The sequence below is a fragment of the Patagioenas fasciata genome, chromosome 1, assembly GCF_037038585.1.
Source record: "Patagioenas fasciata isolate bPatFas1 chromosome 1, bPatFas1.hap1, whole genome shotgun sequence".
Lineage (NCBI taxonomy): Eukaryota > Metazoa > Chordata > Aves > Columbiformes > Columbidae > Patagioenas > Patagioenas fasciata.
The window spans coordinates 23262419-23282601 of NC_092520.1; the positions used below are offsets into that span (position 1 = coordinate 23262419).

Sequence of the window (20183 nt, forward strand, 5' to 3'; positions counted from 1 at the left end):
AATTAGGGCTCTGGGCTTGGCTCTTTTGTGGAATGGATCTTCAAAACATGAAAAGATGTTAAAGCTTCTACAATTCTTTCCCAATTGCTGCCAGACTTAATCTAATCTGCCACCCCCAATTCAGAATGAAATCATAGTGATAAAAATTAAAATACTGACAAGATAAGTCCTATTTGTACTGTATAATTCCAGAAAATTCCTGGGGTAACAATGTTTATGGTATCAGGCACCTTTGCTTCAGTTCCTTCCGATCAGATTGGATTTTCAATAGCATCCATGCAACATATCTTATAATGACACCTATTAAGTGGAGTCCCAAAAGATCAAAACTATTACCTTCAAAGACTTTTAGTTAAAGTTGGAATTACTCTAGCAGACAAGATAGGAAGTTTGCAAGATGTATTTAACAGGGGACCTGATGGTGACCTTAGAAATCTTTCACTACCTAAAAAGTACAGACAGTTATAAGACTTACATTCATCTTCTAGAACAATTAGACTTATCTAATCACCCAAAATGCAGAAGGAGAGAAAACAAAAAGAAAAAAGAGAACATATTTGCTCAACTATTTCTGTTGATAAACTGCACACTGTGGTATGCTTCACGTGCTTTTTTAACCCACATAATTCCTGTTTCATAAAAACAAATATGTTGCTTTTGTAATTTCACATTTTCATGGAATTATAAAAAGAATTTGAGTTTAGAAAAACTAGTAAAAATGTTTTTCAGTTTGGCCTACTTGTGTTAATACAGCATTCTGGTTTTACAATACAAAAAGATCTAGATTTTTTTTTCAACTGAAAGATCAGATAGACTTTATTGAAATAAATAATTTCTTAAAAGCATTTCAGTTTAGCAAACTCCCTAAGGTAGGAAAATAAAAGTTATCCCATATAGGGTTTTTATACCCCTCTTTCCTTCAAGAAATTTGAAAGAGGAAAGCAGACAAAACAAATGGACAGACATAATTTCATCACATTTTTACAGAATAATTCCTAGAAGTTTTAATGCAAATTAGTTGCTTCAGTAGTTTGAAAAGGAAATACAGACTATACAAATGACCAACCTAAATATTCAAGCTTTGTCTAGTAATAGAATCAGTTTTTCTCACTGACACAGCTAAAAATTCTGTCAGCAAGACTAGAGTCCAAGTTTGTATTTCATTGTTTTTTTGTGCTTAGAACTTGCAAGATGAATATATGCATACATACAGGTAAACAGAAAAAGGAACATTTATATATAAATGTAGGAGTAGTTACATTTATACAGTCCTACAATTACATTTGGCCTTTTGAGGGCAACCGCGACAGTGATGTGGCCCCCAGCAAAAAGAAGTTTGACACCCCTGATTTATATAATTGAAATCATCCAACTAAGTCATACGTCAACTAAATAATTCTCTGTGCTGGCAGAAATATTGCTTTACAGCTACACAACTTCAGGATTTTTTTCTTCATGTCTCATATTTGATTTTTAAAATATTAATTTAGAGTAAAATTCACATTTTGACGCAAATTTTAAAACAAATTTGCACATTACACCTAGGTACCTACACCTACAAAAAAGATTATGACAAATAACATGGCTAGAGTCTTAGTGACATATTTATAATGAAATATTATCCTGATAAAAATGCTAACAGGTGAGTGAACCTCCTTACTGTGGTTTAAGTTCTTACCCCAACTGCCTAGCAAATATTCCAAAATTCAATGTGCTTGCAACAGAATCACCACAAGAGAACATGTGCCTGAACACTCCAGACCACTGATCAAGGTGGATTCAGGTCATGATGCCAGAGTGAAATGCGGTGGCTGAGACACAGCACATGTTCCTTCTTGCCAGCCCTGCTACATAAGCCAGTCAGACAGCTGCATCAAGCAATATCATAACACCGATATTTCCTCTGTGTTACTTTAGTCCTGTCCCCTGCTTTCTTCTCTATCACCTCCCCACTTTGAAGCTATGTTTTTCCACAACTTTTCTTTCCCTGCTGTAACTCTCAGTTCTCACTTCTTACAGCATGAGTCTTCTGTATCCTTTCCTGTGTAATGTGGTAACCTGATCATCAGTTACCATTTAAGTATTATAATTTGCACTTCAGAGGAGACTGTACTTGGAAGGAAGAGGAGTGAGTACATCATAGCCATCTCTGGCTGACTACAAACTCTGGCAAACATCAATTTACATTAAGTGCAGATTTCACAATCAGGTTTGAAAACCCTATTGTAAACAAATAATTCCTTATGGACTAATAAAGTCTATATATGTATCTCTATCTCACAGTTAATGATAAAATTTTCCTGCAATTAAGTGCTTTTGTAAAGCCTCTCTTCTATGACACCTGAGGCAGGAGCACCGCAGCCTTCCTTCAGCTGGGTGCTCCCAGGGTCTGTTTCCTCTAACCAGCCTTTTTTTCCCTGACATGCTTATATGAATTTAAGTACCACCAACACCTCTTCACCTTTGACAAATGTAACTGAAATGGGCAAAAGGATACTGGTGACAGTATGCTTAGACAGGAGACTGGCAGGAAAAGGACAATAGCAAGCCATTCAGTATGATCCCACAAGTTTTACCCTTTTCAAAAACAAGACAAAAATCTGGATTGTTAAAATACGCACAAATTTCTCATCTCACAGAACACATCATACAATCCACATCCAGCTATGAACTATGTATTTGATGTCAGTGTTGGGGGCTGAATTGATCACTGAAGACATGAGTGACACTGGCTCTGTATATAAAATGTTAAATTGCCAGATAGAGAAGGTAACATGTAGACAAATACCTGAAACATGAAAAGATTTTCATGTATAGTACTACAGCTTCTAGTTTAGCACAGTTTTTAAATTGCATTAAACTTTTTCAGGTTGTGCTAACATAACGGCTTTCTAGAAGAAACACTGAAAAACAAGTACTACTACCACTACAACTTCCTTCTGTATCTCTAAGACTGACGTCTTTGTACCTTTTTGTAGCTTTTAAGCTACAAAGAAAAACTCTCTTTTCTTCAGCTACTGTAAGACTTGATACCCTTCAACTGCTGGCAAGTGTTCACTGGATTCTAAACAACAGAACTGAAAGTACTAGATTCAATCTCTGTTTTATGGTGAGCATAGCTTGGGGCACATCTTCATTGCAGTTAGCATGGATTACTTTAACACTTCTCAGCCATGCATAAAAACTCCATATAATTCAGTCAGGTGAGACTTTAACTGCAGTTTAAAGCATGGATGAGGGTAAAACACCAAGTTCTACTTTTAGTGTGAAGACATTAAAAAAAGAAAAAACAAACAAACAAACAAAGCAAAACAAAACACACACACACTTTTAACCTCATCCATTTTGCAACAAGAACAGTAGGTAAACCACTCTAGGGCAATGGTATTTTCTAGTGCTTTTCCACAATCTCCATCTATGTAATTAAGACTTACTACAGCACAAGGAACCACAGGAGTGGTGATTTAGAGCAAATAAGTCCAAGGAAGCTCAAAAGGGACACGACACTACGAGACAATACTACAGGATGAGCTCTGCCACCACTGGTATGAACACCAGAGTACAGATCAATGAACTAATGAAGCACAGAAAAGAACCAACCCTTTGTAGACTGAATGTGCTCGTGTAAGATCATCTGCAAATGCACCATAGTTAAAAAACTAAAAATACTGGATATCGGCCTTCACTGTACACACACAACCTACCAGTACTGTAAAACATAACATATTCCTTTCTAATATTCGGAGTTTGAACAAGAAGGATAAAACACATAAAACAGAATTGAGTCAGTAGAAGTGAAACTTGAATCTGGACATATAAAAGGAAGTAATGTAACGCAGGACTGTGATGGAAGAGGTTCTTCAACATAGCTCCAGACTGTTCTGTTACAGATTATAAGTGTACATGCATGTCAGGTTTGTGTGGGGACAAGAAGTCTCTTGAAAAAAATTGCCTGTTACTGGTTTTGTACTAAGCAAACACAAGAAGAGAAGTAACAGCCTGAGAGCTTTAGTAAAAAGCATGGGAAAAGGCAAGAAAAATCTCTAAGAATTTTTAGGAAGGTGTCTGTCAATTCATCAAACGTGGGTTGACACAAAGAAGAACTGCCAGGAAAAATAAAAAAAATATTATTCAGCACTATATTCCTTTTTGGTTTTGCAAAATATATGCTTAAACATGAATATATGATTCTTGTTAAAATTAAAAAGATCTGCCCAACCACAACCAAATAGTTCTAAACAACTCCACAGTAAATACCAAGCGCTTCTTCATACTATCTTTACTGAAATATTTTAAAGCATCATCTATTGCATCTATCTATTAAGTACTGAAAAAACTTTTACATCAGGTGTCCTGTGCTAGCTGTCCTACCCTACAGCACATTTAAAGCTCATGAATCAGAAAAGCACAGGAAAAATCTTATGCCTGCAGTTTATCCATCTCAGTTCACAGGATTATGATTGGAAAGATAATACCTAATTGCCATCAGAATGACACTTTAGCTAATCGTAAGAAGATTTTTAGTCGAAAAAAATGTTTTGGGGTTGGCCTCAATGTCAGTGACATAACGTCATTTCTAATAATCATACTTACGGAATACTCTCAAACTAGCTGATTTACCTGTCCAGAACTACAACTTCTATGTTGTTCAGAAGCAGAAAAGTGAGGGCCTATACTGGACCTAAACCAAAAGGTCAGCACTTAATTTATTATGGCAGAAAAGCCAGTGGTCAGCTGTGGGTGAAAAGACATTAGCTAGAATTGCAATAAAATGAGGTTGCCCTAGCTCAACCACACTGACTCCTCAACAGTCTAACCTAAAATCTAACTACTTCAGAGAAGAATAACTCCTGTGGTAAATGCTGTCTGACCTACAACATCTGGCTGTATGAAGATCTTGGTATACAGCTCATGAATTCAAGAAGCCAGACTCTCAAAGTCCAAACACCAAGATGTGATCTCTCATTTCACCAAAAATATTACTCCAGCTGATCAAAAACTATCTGAGCAATCTCACCCCATGGGCTTACGAGCAATCTCACCCCATGGGCTTACAGTTATTCATTCAAAATTCTCATGAGCCACCTCTGAAATGTCTGTTTGATATGTCAAAGCCTCTTGGCAGCAAGACTTATGAAAAACATAAATCAGTTTCCAATAATATAAAATGTAAACATTTCCCACTGTTTGACGTAATGAGGCATTATAATCCCAATTCAGCAAGTTAACAAACTAGATGAGAGAGTGTATTTTGTCCCTTAATCATCTCTTCCCTTCCCCTGTGGAAACAGGTTTGGGAACAAGAACTTTCATTTGGCCATAGAGTATATAGCAAAGAGCACAAATGCAATATCTTCAGCTACGGGCCATCAACACATCTCTTCCATGACAAGTAATAACTTCTACTGACTAAGGGATATTTCCTTCCTTAAATCCAGTATTCCTCCAACAGTGAATCTACTGAGCTCCTCACTGCTCTTTAAAAAACACCAAGAGAGCCTTATCACATCTGTGTATCTGCTCATGGCTCTAATTTATGAAGACAGAGAGTAATGAAAAAGCAATCACTGGAAGCAGCCTGCTATCAGGACCCAGATCGATGCAAACAAGTGGAATCACACGCCAGTGCGTGGAGCACGCTGGGCCGAGCCGACCCGCGGGATGCTAATTAACTAACTAACTAACCAACCAACCCTTTTGCGGGTAACCAGAGGAGCACCCCTCTGCTGACAGGCAAGGCAGTTACAGCCCCATGACGCGAGTAAAGTGTTCGGAAAGCTGGGGACGATTACGAAGAGTTTCGGTAGAAGGAGAGCGTTTCTAGAAACCCTGCCCTAAAACCACACTTGCAATAAGCAACCCGGGACAGGACGCGATGTCCCGCAGCTCTCCTTCCCAGCTTTCAGCACGCTTTGGGGAAAAGCTGTGCTCAAACCCCACGCACATCCACCCCGCTCATAGCCAGGATACAGCTCGCCCTGAGCCCAACCCAACACCACCAGCGGCTGCATCACGGCTGAGTCTCCCAAAGCCGATTAACCCCGCTCGGCTCCCGATCCCCACCCACGGCAGCGCTCCCGAGCCCGGGACGCCGCCGCACCACCCACCGCCGGCCGCTGCGCAAACCTGGCCTCCCGCGCAGTCCGTCCTTCGCACGCCGCCCAACAGCCCCTTCCACCGCCCGGCGTCTCTACCCCCGGGGAGCCAGCAGGGCAGAGGAGGGCCGCCCCGGCCCCTCACTCACCATGGTACAGATGGAGGCGATTTTGGAGACTGTCATTAGGATTTCCATCCGCCCAGCGCCATCTTCCGCCCAATCACAGCGCCGAGCCGAGCGGAGCCGGGCTGGGCCGGGCGGGAGTACGGGGAAGCGAATGCAGCCGAGGGGCGCAGCGCTCCCCGCTCCGCCAGCGCCCGCCGCGGAGCGCACGCGGCCCCGGCAGCGCCAACGGCCGGGCGCGCGGCTCACAGCCGCCACTACAGAGCCTCACTCCCCCTCGCCCCGCGCGCGGCCAGCACCGCACGAGCCCGTACTGCACCGCCCCTCCCGGCCCGGCCCAGCCCGGCCCCGCCTCCCGCCGGGCCCTAGCGCCGCCGGGTCACCGGCCGGCTCCCCGCCCGCCCCTCGGCCTCGGCGCCGCCTCGCGCCCCGCGCCCCGCCCACCGGCCAGCTCCGATCCGGACCCAGCCCCGCCCCCCCGGCCGGCGGGCTCCGCCAAACAGACATGCGCGGCGCGGAGGGGGCGGGGCGGTGGCGCGCGCAGGGTCGTTTGAAAAAAGGGGGCGGTGGGTGTGGGGCCCGGTGTGAGGGCGGGTTGTGCTGCACCCGGCGCTTCGGCTTTATTGTTCTTTTTATTCCTTCTGGGGCCCTGCAGTTGAAATGTAACGGGCCGCCTCTGGGTGAGTGGTGACGGTGGAAGAGCTGGTGGGGTTGGTGGATGTTTCCTTACTGCAAGTGTTGAGCTCCTTCCACGGAAAGAGTTCCACTGCAGCCTGGAGAGGTGAGGGGGGTGAACAGGTGTATTTCATGAACAAACGATAAAAGCGTATTAAAAAATATAACTAAGAAGACTTATGCCTTCTGTTAACTTAGTCGCTCTGATGCCAGGCTAACTTGGAAGTGACGTGACGTCAGAACAGCGGTTGTTTTGTCGAAGCTGTTCCTGTGGGTTCCCTCCCAAGAACAGGGCGACAGGGAGAGGCACGTACCTATTAATTTCTTTCTTCTCTTTCCTGCTTCATTTCTAGATTACCAGCTCTTTGGTTTCTGTGAGTGAGATTTGTATGCCCCGGTCTCGGACATCTTGGAAAATTAATCTGATTTGTAGAGCAGTCATTTATATCAACTACTTGAGGTGTCTAGTTGGGAATGAAATGAATCATCTAGATGTGCCTGTTTGTCCACAGTCTGTAATAGAAATCTGGATGACTCATTCAAGATGTTGATGTCTGCATAAGAGAAGTGTAGAGATAGCTAAGATATAGAATCATAGCGTAATTTAAGTTGGAAAAGACCTTTAAGAGCATAGATTCCAACCATAAACCTAACGCTGCCAAGTCCACCATTAAACCATGTCCCTAAGCACCACATACACAAGCTTTTTGAACACCTCCAGGGGTGGTGACTCAGCCAGTTCCCTGGACTGCTTATTCCAGCACCTGGCGTGGAATGTCCCACCTGGTCTTTTTTTCACATATAGGAAATATCTAGGAGATCAAGATGCTTTATCATAAAGAATAATGTCTCTGCATATAAGGCCTAGATCATAAATGCATCCTTTCACTGTAAAAAAAGATATTTTAATATCTATACATCATGATGCTTTCTATGATCTTCAGAAATAAACATTCTTTAGCAACTAAAATAATGGAAATAGTAAATTCTCCTTCAGCTGAAACATAAAGAATATGAATTCAGAAAGTCTTCTAACTGAGTTGTAGTGTAACCCGAAATATCCTCAAGCAGTTCTTTTATATAATATCTGTGGTCAAGGAGTGTTTATTTCAAAAGTATAGTATTTGAGAAAATGAATGCCTCTTGGATGACTACATTCAGAAACTGTTGCTACAGAAACCATGGGGGAGGACAGCATCAGGAGAATGAGAAAGAATAGAAACAAAAGAAGTGGATTGGCCATTTATGAACAAAAAAGCAAGAACAAGTATTTGGCTGGCTAGAAGTGTCAAACCTTCAGATATCCAACAGTTCATCTACTGAAATACAAAGCAGCAAGATGTATCTGTAGTATGATTCATGACAGTGTTAATCAGACATGCTACAAGAGATACCCCTGTACAATCCAGAGTGGACAAAGTCTTCAAAAAATCACATGAGGAAACTATGACAGCATGCTGCCTCCCTAAAGCAAAAACACAAAAAGCAATTGCACTGTTGCAGAGGCTTATAAGATTATCTAGGAGATAATTAGGTTTGGAAACAATTATGTGGCACCAAGTGAAACCATACAGGCCGTAGAAAACTGCAGGAATCTTGAAAAGCACTCAAACAGAAAGTCAGAGATTGCCTTGAAGTTTCTTCCTGCCCACAAACTAGAGAAAGAAGGCAAAATATACTTAGTGTGAAGTGTTCTTCTGTCTGTGATTCCAAGGGAAAATTTAGATATTGTGCAGTGTTGGGCCACATTTTTAAAAGAGAGGGGAATGTAAGGCTATACTGGCCGGCATCTGACAGGTGTGAGCTAATCGTGGCTGGAGACTAAGCAGAGGAGCTGAGAAGATGCTAAATTAGTAGCACACAGAGAGACTGATGTTTTTTTAAATGCTGTGTGAGGTGCTATGTTATGAGCAAACTGAACTCTTGTTGCATAGAGTGAGGGGACATACAGAAACACTTTCTATACCATTGACCATTAAAATGAGATAAAATATGAGGAAACAAGTAAGACAATAGGAAATTATCACTTATTTGTCATCATTTAGCTCCTTGAGGATATTGGAACTATTAACAAATAAAATGTTCCAGGATAGTGCATGTGTTTGTGTACTCTTGAGGAGACAGATCATTGAAAGCAGTTCCAGAGTCACCCTAACACATGTAGATCAGAATGGTAACTAATGCTGTCTGAGAAAATGTCAGTCATCTCTTGTATCGCTGAGGAGAGGCAAGATCCACCTGACAAAATGTGACGAGCATCTTTGCCAACTGGCCAGGCAACCTGCTGAGGAGAACTTCAACTAGGAACAAGTCTCCTGAACAGACATCCTGAGTGTTGGGGGAATTTCAGCGTGCCTGACATCCACTATAAGCACACATCAGAATGCCAGCAGTCCAGGACATTTCTGAAAGGCATCAAGGAGAACTTCTTAATACTGGCTGGGTCAACCAGGGGTGACTGGCAGCTGGATCTGCTCTTCACTAATAAGGAAGAACTGGGGGATGTGGTAGTCACTGGCTTGGTTACCCAAGCCTGGGCTGTAGTGATGGAGAAGTGGAGTTCATGATCCTGTGGGGACTGAGGAAGGAGAGCAGCAGACTACAGACCCTGCCTGACTTTAGGGGAACAAATAAATTTTTTCCAGGAAACTGGTAGGTGGAATCCACTGAATGGCAGCTCTGAAGGGTGAAGTTGCTCAGGAAAGTTGGCAGGAAAGCACTAGGATTCTAATACTGAGAAAAACAAATAAATGTATGAGTATTTTCAGCAATGAGAAAGCAAAACTGATGTGCTGTGAGAGAAAAAGAGTGACTAAATGGGAAATTAAATTTAGGCTGAGGTTATCATAAGAGCTGTATTGTTTGGTAAATTCATCCCATTCAGATACAGTGTGTTTTAATACAGGCATAAGTAGAGTTACTTAAAAACATAGTGAGCAGGTCATGTCTGCAGAGATGAGGGGCTGTGTTGTAGAGAACAGTGGCTGAAAAGAAATTAAGAGTTCACAGTGCCCAGGACAGCAAACATTAATTTCCATTCTAATGCTGTGGTTTAACTTAATAATGGAATCTTTGACTATATAACCAGGGATATGCAAGTAGGAAGAGACATTATTTTCTTCTATGGCATTGGGAGATTTTTGTGGTCATACTATGCTAACCTCTGGTGTTCTTGGTGTCAAAAGAATGCTGAGAAATTATTTGAGGCTGAAGGAAATTCTTTGCACTTAAAGAGCACAATCTGTTTGGCTTATCAAAAACAAAACAGGAAAATAGCTACAGTGATCTGTAATCTTGCACAGTGAGAGGTGCAACAAGAAAAAATACCCATAAACTGAAATCAAACAAATTTGAATTAGAAATTACACATACTTTTTAACAGTGGAAGATATTAATGGTTGGAATATGCTGCCAAGATAAATGGCACATTCAGTATCTCCTAAGGGCTTCAGTTAAAGAAGAGATGCGTTTCTCATAGAAGTACATTAGTTGAACAGATAGATTTAATTCCCTGCTCTGAAAGTCTCTCAGAGCATGTAGTTGTTGTTATTACATAGTATTTGAATTACCTAACACCTAGAAATGCAAGTCAGAGGCCATAGCCCTTTCCTTCTTTAGTCACTATCTAAGAAAACCCTGTTTTATCTTTTGAAGAACTTATACGCCAAATGTACAGGGGCACCAACAGACACAGCGGACCAAAAAGAAAATATAATGAGTGTGAACTGTTGCTTTTCATTCTGTACCTCTCTTTGTTTCATAATCTTGTGGTTTGGCAGGAGCCCAGCTTACTCTAGGGTGTGTGGGTAGGTTGGCTTTAGAAATTGAAGAGTAGGCATGGTACAGGTATGTTTGTGCCTGTATCATCTATGTGTGGCTACAGATGGTTTTGCTGAGTCTGGGGCATGTCAGTTTTTTGTTAATGTTGCTCGACAACAGAGTTTGTCCCATGAATCTATTTACCACTCTGCTAACCAGTCAAACCACCAACTGGTCGGACTGTTGCTGCAGTATCTGAATGCAGACATACCACATCTGTTGTTAGACTCATATACAGTATGATTGTGAAATCACAGCATAACAGGACCATAGGGAAATTCAGGTTGGACAGGGCCTCTGAAGGTCTCTAGTCCAACCTTTGGCTTATAGCAGAGTCAGATCTGAGGTCAGAACATGTTACTTTTTGTGTATGTATACACCACTTCACTTCTTTTGGAAACCTTAAATTTGGATCCAGACATAATAGCAGGGGGGCTTATTCCTTGCAACAAAACCATCTGAATTCGCCACCTGGATAGTTATTGATGTGTAGCGCAGTGAAGGTCACCCAGTATGCTCACGATAGATTAACCAGCCCTGCTATGGAAATACACCTCACCTTATGGGCAACAGGTGTTGCAGGATTTGTGCTATGAGGTAATGGAGGGCAAGACATAAAATAAATTTTTCCTAACTTGTTATTTGATAATTCCAAGAAAACCTGGAGGTGAATCAAATTATGCAAACTGGAATCTTAACACATTATGTGAGTGAAATTGGATCCTTATTGGGAACAGAAGAGACGAACAGGAAATATTTGGAAAGTTATATCAAACCATCTTATATGGACTGACAGACAGTTTAGTATCTATATTAGTAAATTAATCTTTGCAAATTATGTTGATTATACATTTTCAGAAAATACAACTATTTTCATAAGAGTTGTACATGCTGTCAGGGAGCCATGACAAGAGAGTGATGGTAGACTAGCTGGATATGGGAAGATCTGAGCAAGTGGTTAAACAAGTGATACATTTTATTCATAGTTTCAAAAGAATAAATTCAGTCTTAGTTAAAATAATATACAAGACATTAATATTAATAAATTATTGTCACAGAAAACTATACAAACTATAATTGTGCAATAGATAAATATTTTATTCCTTAGCACTTTTTATCAGTAAATCTCACAGCATTTTACAAAGAGTTGTGAGAAATAATGATTATTAGACCAAATTTCTAAACAGAATAAATTAGGTAAGAGGTCTCTGGCTGAATAAAATTTGCTCCTTATGCTTATTTCTTATATACTAATTTCAGAAGACCAAACCTTTCCTCAGTAAGGATGTTTTTTGTTCATTTGTGATTGGTGGGGTTGTTTTGCTGTGTTTTGTTTTGTTTTAAGCAGAGGGTAAAGTTTGTTTCTTGCAGAGTTGACAAATGGGGATATTTTGATACTTGCATCTTCACAGCTCAGCTGATACTGGGCATCTTGCCATAAATACATAGCTGGCAAACAATGAACCTGTTATTACACAAAGGATTATGAGCATCTGAAAAGTTAAAAGAGAAAATTTAAAAAATTACACTACTAAACTGAATACAAATTTCTGCCAGCCACACTTAAAATATACATCAGCTAAGTGAGATGTCCAGTGAGTCTGTAAAATATAAGAATTTAGTCATGTTGAAAAGAACAATAGATTTCTAAGCTGTTACTGCTGTTTGAATCTGCTCTTAAATGCAGGTGGAATTCTAACTGAAAATAAAGTTCTAGTTCTTAGAAAAAGAGTCTATTTATAAAATGGTAACTCTTTTGAAAGATGTCATTGTATTCCACAAGAAAAATGATCTCAATTTGAAAGGACGTGAGCTAAGCATGAAAACAATAACTGTGCTTTTTGACATTGTTCTGAACAGAATCTTTTGGAGAAATGGGACTGCAAGGATGTTTAGAAATAAGGTTGTTTAATATTGTAATTAAATACATTCAATAATAGAAACTTGTATTAAAAAAATAATAGATTTGATCCTTAACACAGGCACCAGAGAAACCGTTGTCTCAGTAACTCCAGTTTATCCTCAATATGAAAACCTCAAGAGTCACAAAACTCACTTGGAAGAGTGATTACTAGAGGTGAGAAGTACAGGACGGTCCTTCAGTCTCTGTGTTCTCTACTCAAATACCAAGCAAAGCTTCCCACTGCAGTCAGCAAGATAGTATTTTTGTGATCTTCGCAGCAGTTCTCCAAGAGCAAGATTAGCTGTCATGTAATAACAACAGTGACGCACAATATGACAACAGGCAGCCTCCAGGTGAAGAGTCTTTGTATCGTTACAGTCTCCCCCACTAATCAGTTCTCTACAGCGCCGAGATAAAAAGGAAGCTGAGGAGGAATATGTAATACAGCATGCACATAGCTATGCAGCAGAAAAAAAATATCAGTAAGAGGTAGAAAAAATACTGGAAACAACTTTGTGGAGATAATAAAATTGCTAAAGAGCATTTACTGTTAATAGCCTGTGTTTTTCATGACACTAAAGGGTGGTTAATTATTTTTGTTCTAATCGAAACATATGTCACAGTTAGCAATATGTTGGGCTTCCGCTGATCTAAAGCTATTGTTGAAGTGCATGTTGCAATCAGTTCTCAAACAATGCTCTCTTTGTCAGCAATACAGAAGTAGAATGATCTTGATTTCTTCTCTTGGAAGATTAGACCCTGGAAAACCCACAGTTCCCCTCTGTACTCACAGATGGTCGGTTAAATACTCCCATCTGGTTATACTTGTTTTTCTGTGGTTATACTGATTTTTTTCTAAAAACAACAACAACAAAAAAAACCACACACAAACAAAAAAAAAACAAACAAACAAAACCCCCAACTCTAAACAAACAACAACCACAAGTTATTACATGAGCAGCAGAACTAATAAAGCTCAGTTTCGTGTGGATTTGTTCCCTCTGTCTTTATACAGCAGTAACCCAGGCATCACGTCTCTGTCCCATATGGCCTCATTTCCTCCTTCCATTTGCCCTGCAGTTTCATTTCCTCTTCCCCCCATGCAGGATCTCCTCTTGCCGTTTGCCCTCTATCTGTTTTTCACTGTTTTGCCCCTTCACCTGCACTGCCTCACTCCCGTGGATAAGCTGCGGCTGCCTTGGAGCAGCACGTATGCTAATTAATTGACATTACTACTTTGCATATTCCATGAAGGACTCCACAGCATTTCACGAATATTAATGAATCGATCCTTAACAATAACCCTGCTTCCTAAATAAGCACTATTATTCCTACTATACATACAGGAAAGCTGGTCTAGTTTATCCTCGGTTGGTCATAGCTTGGTCAAGTTTATCCTTCGTTAATTCTCCGTTTCACTTCTCCTCGACTGACCATCAATTTGTTCTTTTCTGGCTGTAGTATTTGTTCAGAGCAGCTGTTTTTGTCTCATTGACAGGGGTTGTCAGAGCGTAACCAGCTCTCATTATTTTATCGCAAGCCTTGTGATATTTGATAGTTCCCTTGCAACCACAGTTCCTTGGTTCAGGTGATGAAGATTACTTGAGAAATTCACCTTTTGCTTATTACAACAAGTTTCTGGTTCAATAAGCTAGAAAACTGAAAACTGAGATGGCAGGACTGAATATGTTCAAAACAGGGTGAAAATAAAAGCACATATACTTAAAAAAACCACAATTATTTTAAAGCACCTATACCTTGTGATGACATGGGGTCTGTCTCAGGTTCATCGTTTAAGATACTGGTATGGGTAAGACTGGAGAAGCTACAGACCATTTCCCATTTTGGAAAGAGGCTGGCCTGTGAAAAACAGATCACTCAGTGAAGGTTGATGCTTTCTGACCACAAATTCAAACTCTGCTAAAGCACCTAGCAAAGAATATGTCATTGGAATTACAATCATATGTGAAGTGCTTTAACGCAGAGAACAGTGTGCTTCTTATTCCTGTAGTTTCCGTATTTGATTCTTATTACATTTTCTTTCAAGAAGAGGTTATGAAGGCAGGATAGGATTTTATTTCAGCATCAGGAAGACACAACTAGAGCAAGACAATAATGTTTACTGAAAGATATTACGATCTACTCAGTACTTGAGTTTGCAATAACTCCGGTTACTTAATGCGTTATTAAAAAGAGCATTTTGTAGCACTATTAAAATGATAAACATTCTACTTTTTCTTCATTCATACAGAAAAACAAATTTAATTTGGCATAGTTAAAATATGCATTTAAATTTGTGCCTACTGGAATTCAGCTAACATTATGTAGAAAACATTTCTTTACTTGAAATAAAACTAGTAGTATTTTATATAGCCCCTTCCTTCCAGCATGGTTCTTTGCCATTTTGTAAGCAATTAAAAACGATGATGTTAATGGCTCTGATTAGAACAATAAATGAGAAATACAAATGGCTACCTCAGATACCAATATACTAATACAATGCCATGGAGTATTTATAGAGTAGAGAATGATTCCACCCACATTTTTACTTTATGCTGTTGCATCCATCAGGCATGTTACCTTTTTAAACTACAGCACCTGATGTTGAGAAGTTGCACTCACAGACTTAAAACAACCTCTGGCACCTATGGAGGTCTTTAGTCCAATCCCCTGCTCAAAGCAGGTCCAATCAGGTTGCTCAGGGCCACACTGAGTTTTAGAGAGCTCCAAAGATGTAAATTCTACCATCTCTCTGAGCAACCTAGTTGAGTTTTTGACCACCTTTACATTCAAAAACATTTCACTATCATGAGGCATAAATCTCCCATGTTCTAAGGTCTGTCCATTGCCTCTTGTTCTTCTACTGTGCACCCCTGAGAGATGCCTCCGTCTTCTCTGCACCCTCCCGTGAGACAGCAGAAGAGAGATATCAGATTTCCTCCTTCTCTGACCGCTGAACAAACACAGCTCTTTCAGCTTCTTCTGTGCTTCTGTCTCTGTGCTTCAGCCCTGTGACCATCTTGGTGGCCTTCCACTGGACTTGCTCCATTACATCCATGTCTTTTGTGTCCTGGAGAGCCCAGAACAGGATGCATACTCCAGATGTGATCTCACAAATGCCAAATGGAGAGGAAGAATCCCTTGCCCTGCTGGCTGATCTCTTGCTAATTCAGTCCTGGATGTAGCTGACTTTGCAGCAAGGGCACATTGCTGTCGTCCACCAGGACCCTCAGGTCCTTTTCAGCAAAGCCCCTTTCCTTACATCAGTTCAAACTCAGTGTACCATTACAATAATTTGTTCCTATATTTGTGATACTTTACACCAGGTATTACGTTTCAGCAGCAAAGCTCGTATTCAGATCTACTTAAAACTAAATCTCTTTGCCATACAAAGTTAGGCCTGTCTTGAGAAACCAATTGGCATAGGTTGAGCTTCTGTTAAAACTATACCTTATAGTGAATAAAATAGTCACATGCTAGAAATCAGATAAGGAAAAGGTCAAGTAAGCCTGGCCCTTGCCAGTCTGCAGTTTTTCCTAGGGTGTACTTGTTTTAGCCAATCTATTTTAAAGTGATTAAAGGTCAATTCTATCCCATTTATTCCTTATAGACAAAAATTCTTTGAAGATACTGCAAGTTTTGCCTGAACAAAACCAGTAACACATAAGAACTGAAATTGTGCCACTGAAATCACTGAGACGCTTGCCATTGCATGAGTGTTAGATTATAAAAAAAAGTCTCCTAGTTCCTGGCTATCAGGTTAAGAACAAGCACTGAAACATTTACAGACACAGAAGAAAAAAAAATCAACCCCAGGAGCTTCATGTTTTGTGGACTGTAATAACAGGAAGTGTCTCAGAAATAATGGGTGCACGGTGAGTAAGCTGGAACTGCTGTGTACACATCTGATCCCTGATACTCAAGAGAGGTGTGGAAATGGGAGCAAATGCACAGAGCCTGATGTGTGTCTGGAGGCTCCAAGAGCCCACGTTATTTAGCTTCATAAAATGGATGTGTAAAGAGAGTATCATTCTTCTGTGTAAATAATTACAGAAAAAAAAAAAGGGCAAGCATTGTTGTTCTTCCAGCTAGAAGTACACGTAAGATCAGACATCAACAAATGAACAGAAAATAGCAGTATGTTCCTAATCATTAAGCCAGTTATTTCTTAAAGTGTAGTTAATAGTTCCCAAGAGGGCTAGTGAAGGGCTTAAGGGGGACTGTGAAAGATCAAGGGGTTTAAAATATATTATAATATTCATTCTACACTTATATTCAATACATTATCAGGAGAAAATTCCCACAAAAATACCCACATTATGTAGATATACTACTGGCAGCAGCTCAGTTCCTCTGTGACAGAGGAGCAAAATGTATCTGTAATTACCAGCTGTGCCAGCCAACGAGTGGCTCATCACCTTTAGTCAAAACAAGTAAATACACAGCGAAGCTGATGCTGATAATGTGAGGAGCTGCTTGTTCCTGGCTCGATGGGTTGGACTCGAGGGAGGTTACACAGAGCTGGGTGGCCTCAGTAACACAAGAAGTTTGAGAAAACACTGCATTAATGAAACCAGTTTCCTGAGAAGCCACTCCATTAGTAAGGGGGTGAAAGGACATTAATTCTTTTTGAAATGAAGTTTGTCAAATGGATTATGTTATTTGGCACCCGTGAGAAGCTGATCACAGTTACACAACAGGTTCCATGCAAGTCCCCAATGATTACTGTACGGTCAGTAGTGCAGTGTTCCCTTAAGTACATACACAAGTAGAATGCCATGCTATTCAAATAAGCAGTTGAATGACAGAACTTGTTCAGTATTTCAGATGTTGTGTGGCAGTCGAGATAATGATGGAAAAAAGGCCATTTTTTTGCCTCGGTATCAATCTATGTGCATCTACTAACATTTCAAATTAGCAATTAATGTATAAGCAACATTAGTGTAATGAAAACTTTCACCCATGTGTGATGTACTGGGCCCCATCACAATTCTGGCCTATAGTTTTTGCCCTATTTTTTCTCTCAAAGGCGCACTGTCATTATTTTCTGCTCCTCTCTCCATGAAACACTTCACTGCCCATGCAGCTTGGTTCAGCCACCTGTCCTGGCACTTGTGTGATTCTGCAGAGCCTGTTCAGGGAGTTTGTCTGTACTGTCATTTTTGGGAGGTAGCTGGTTGCTCAGACACAAGTCTTGCTGATTTTAACTCCCATTAAACTAGGCTCAGGCTTATAGTTACAAAATGGGTTTTGTGGATGAGGAGCTGAACTGACTACCAGAAATAAAAAGGTCGTTTGAGATAGAATCATCAGGAAGCTAAAGAGACTATGAAAGAGGACAGATGCAGGACTCTGAGATGCCACATAACATGATCCTTTTGGAAAGAGTGAACAATGGGAACAACAGTGTCAACTTATGAGGTGACAGATTACTTTGGTCAGTAACTTTTTGATCAAAAGCACAGGTAGATGCTGCACTTCTATGGACAGGAGCCTGCCATGGGGTAACCAATTAGCTTCACAATCTTGATTTTCAATATGCACTTTTGGTTTTGCAGCATTATCAAAAGAGGAACTGCAGATTTAAATCCTTTTTATTCAACACCTATTCTCAGTGATTTCTCTTAAAATTTTGCTCCAGCCATGATCAGCTATCTCTTTTTCTTTTTTTTTTTTTTTTTTGCTTAATGAATTCATTATGTGAGATACAGGAGACTTGCACCCTACTGAAGGAGAATATATTTCATTTTTCACCTCAAAGCCCTTTACAAACTCTTGTTAATTTAAATTCCTTCCACAGCTCTGCCGAATAACCTAACACAAATGGAATGTCACACTTGAGATCTCTGTGTGTATCACTTGGTCCTCTGAGCATAGGAGCGAGCCAGATCCCACTGTGCATTAAAATTTCAGTGGAGAACTCCTGACAGCTCCATGTACAGAGCCATCACAGCACATTTATTCTTTAGAGAGAGCTGTTGTCCAGACAGATACTGCAGCGCAGCATCAGAAACAAAATGGGGCTCTACCAGAGAAGATGCCAGAATTGTAACTATAGGAGCTTGGGGAGTGGAAATGTTGGTTTTTTGCATGGTACTTTCCATTCCAAAAACAAAGTGATGTTGATCTAGTCCCCACTCCTCAGACTTCTAATAAGCCCTCCCTTTCAAGCTCCTTTCCCCAGCAACATTTGAATTGGCTTCCATTGAAGCTGCTTTCTCTCTCTTGCTCTACCTCCAAGCCAGGAAGAGGAGGAAAGAAATTCAGTCTGCTGCAGTGTAGTAAGATTTTCAGAGTACATTAATGGGTGGAGCACTAGCCTTGGACCTTAATGAGGTTTTAGATCTTCATGTTAAACTGGGTGTTGCCACTTGCATCCAGCCCAGTCTTGAGGATGTGGTGTTTCTGAAGCAGGACCAGATGTGGTGTTTGCTGTACAGCCCAGGAGAAACTGGAATCTGGATTGTACAATTGCAGTTTGATCAAGGAAGAGCAGTTTAGGCTGGGCTTCTGAGGGGAGGACGCAGGGCAGTAAGGGAAGCACCTGCAGGCTGGAATGAAGAGCTGCAGGTCTCCCCAACATCTGCTGGGCTGCTAGCTCATTTCCAGATCAGATCTCACCCCACAATTTGTGCACCTTTATCTACTGGAGACAGACACTATTAAGAAATCCTTTTGTGAGCAATGTACAAAGGCTCTGCAGCCTTTTAAGTGCTCAGCAGGCCACAGATTTGGGAAACCATGTATCAAATGCTGGTAGACAGGATGTACTTCTGGATCAGACCCAGAGAGCATGGCCAGCAAATGATTCAATGAAGATAAACTGTGAAACATGGTTGTTTCTTTGAAATGTTAAGCTAATGAAGGATCCTGGGAGTGTGCTAATCAAGGTAACTTTTATGAACAAAAACATTATTGAAATTTTGAATAAACGTGTCATGCAATTTATTCAGGAAAAAAAATGTAGCAACTCCTGAATGTCTTACTTGGCCCCAATAAAGCAGAGTTCAATTAAGTTCACGGTTACTGCTCCCTTATGAATTACACTTACATGCTCTATACGTGGACATGAGTTTCAACATGTGGAGTTTCTTCCCCATTCTTTCTTGCTTGATGTGGAGACAATCTGCCCTCTTATGTAAATCACTAGCAAGACTTAGGAGTTCAGCTCACTGAAAATCCCTACCTTCCTTTATTCATTAGTGCCTTTTAGGATCTGGCTTCCTGCATTTGCTTTATATCCTCCCTGAAATCTCTGTACCTGTTGCAAACGTGCTTCCTCACCTAAGAGCTGTTCAGGCTCGTAGCTATCTTCATGCTTGGAAACCAATGCTGAATGCATATCAAATGATACAGATTTTCTCTGCAGACATATCAGGTGCTGTAAATCCTAGATTTTTCATGGTGCAGACCTCAAATACAGGCACACTTTACTCCAAGGGATTTAGTGTGGAGACACGGCCTCTGTCATAACACGCCCCGCCAGCTAGCTTTGCAAGCAGAACCTGATAGTGTATTTAATCCTACATATCCATTCTTGCAATCTATAAATATTAAACTAGCTTT

The 20183-nt window shown here is 40.5% G+C and overlaps 1 protein-coding gene across 1 annotated transcript in view; it reads right to left on the bottom strand.

Moving 5' to 3' along the window:
- USP12 (ubiquitin specific peptidase 12) overlaps positions 1–6558 on the bottom strand; it is a 38966-nt gene extending 32408 nt beyond the window's left edge. The window contains exon 1 of the mRNA XM_065830433.2: positions 6245–6558. Coding sequence (XP_065686505.1) covers positions 6245–6292 — 48 coding nt within the window. The 5' untranslated portion in view covers positions 6293–6558. The remainder of the gene's footprint in view (positions 1–6244) is intronic.
- Between the last annotated feature and the right edge of the window lie 13625 nt (positions 6559–20183).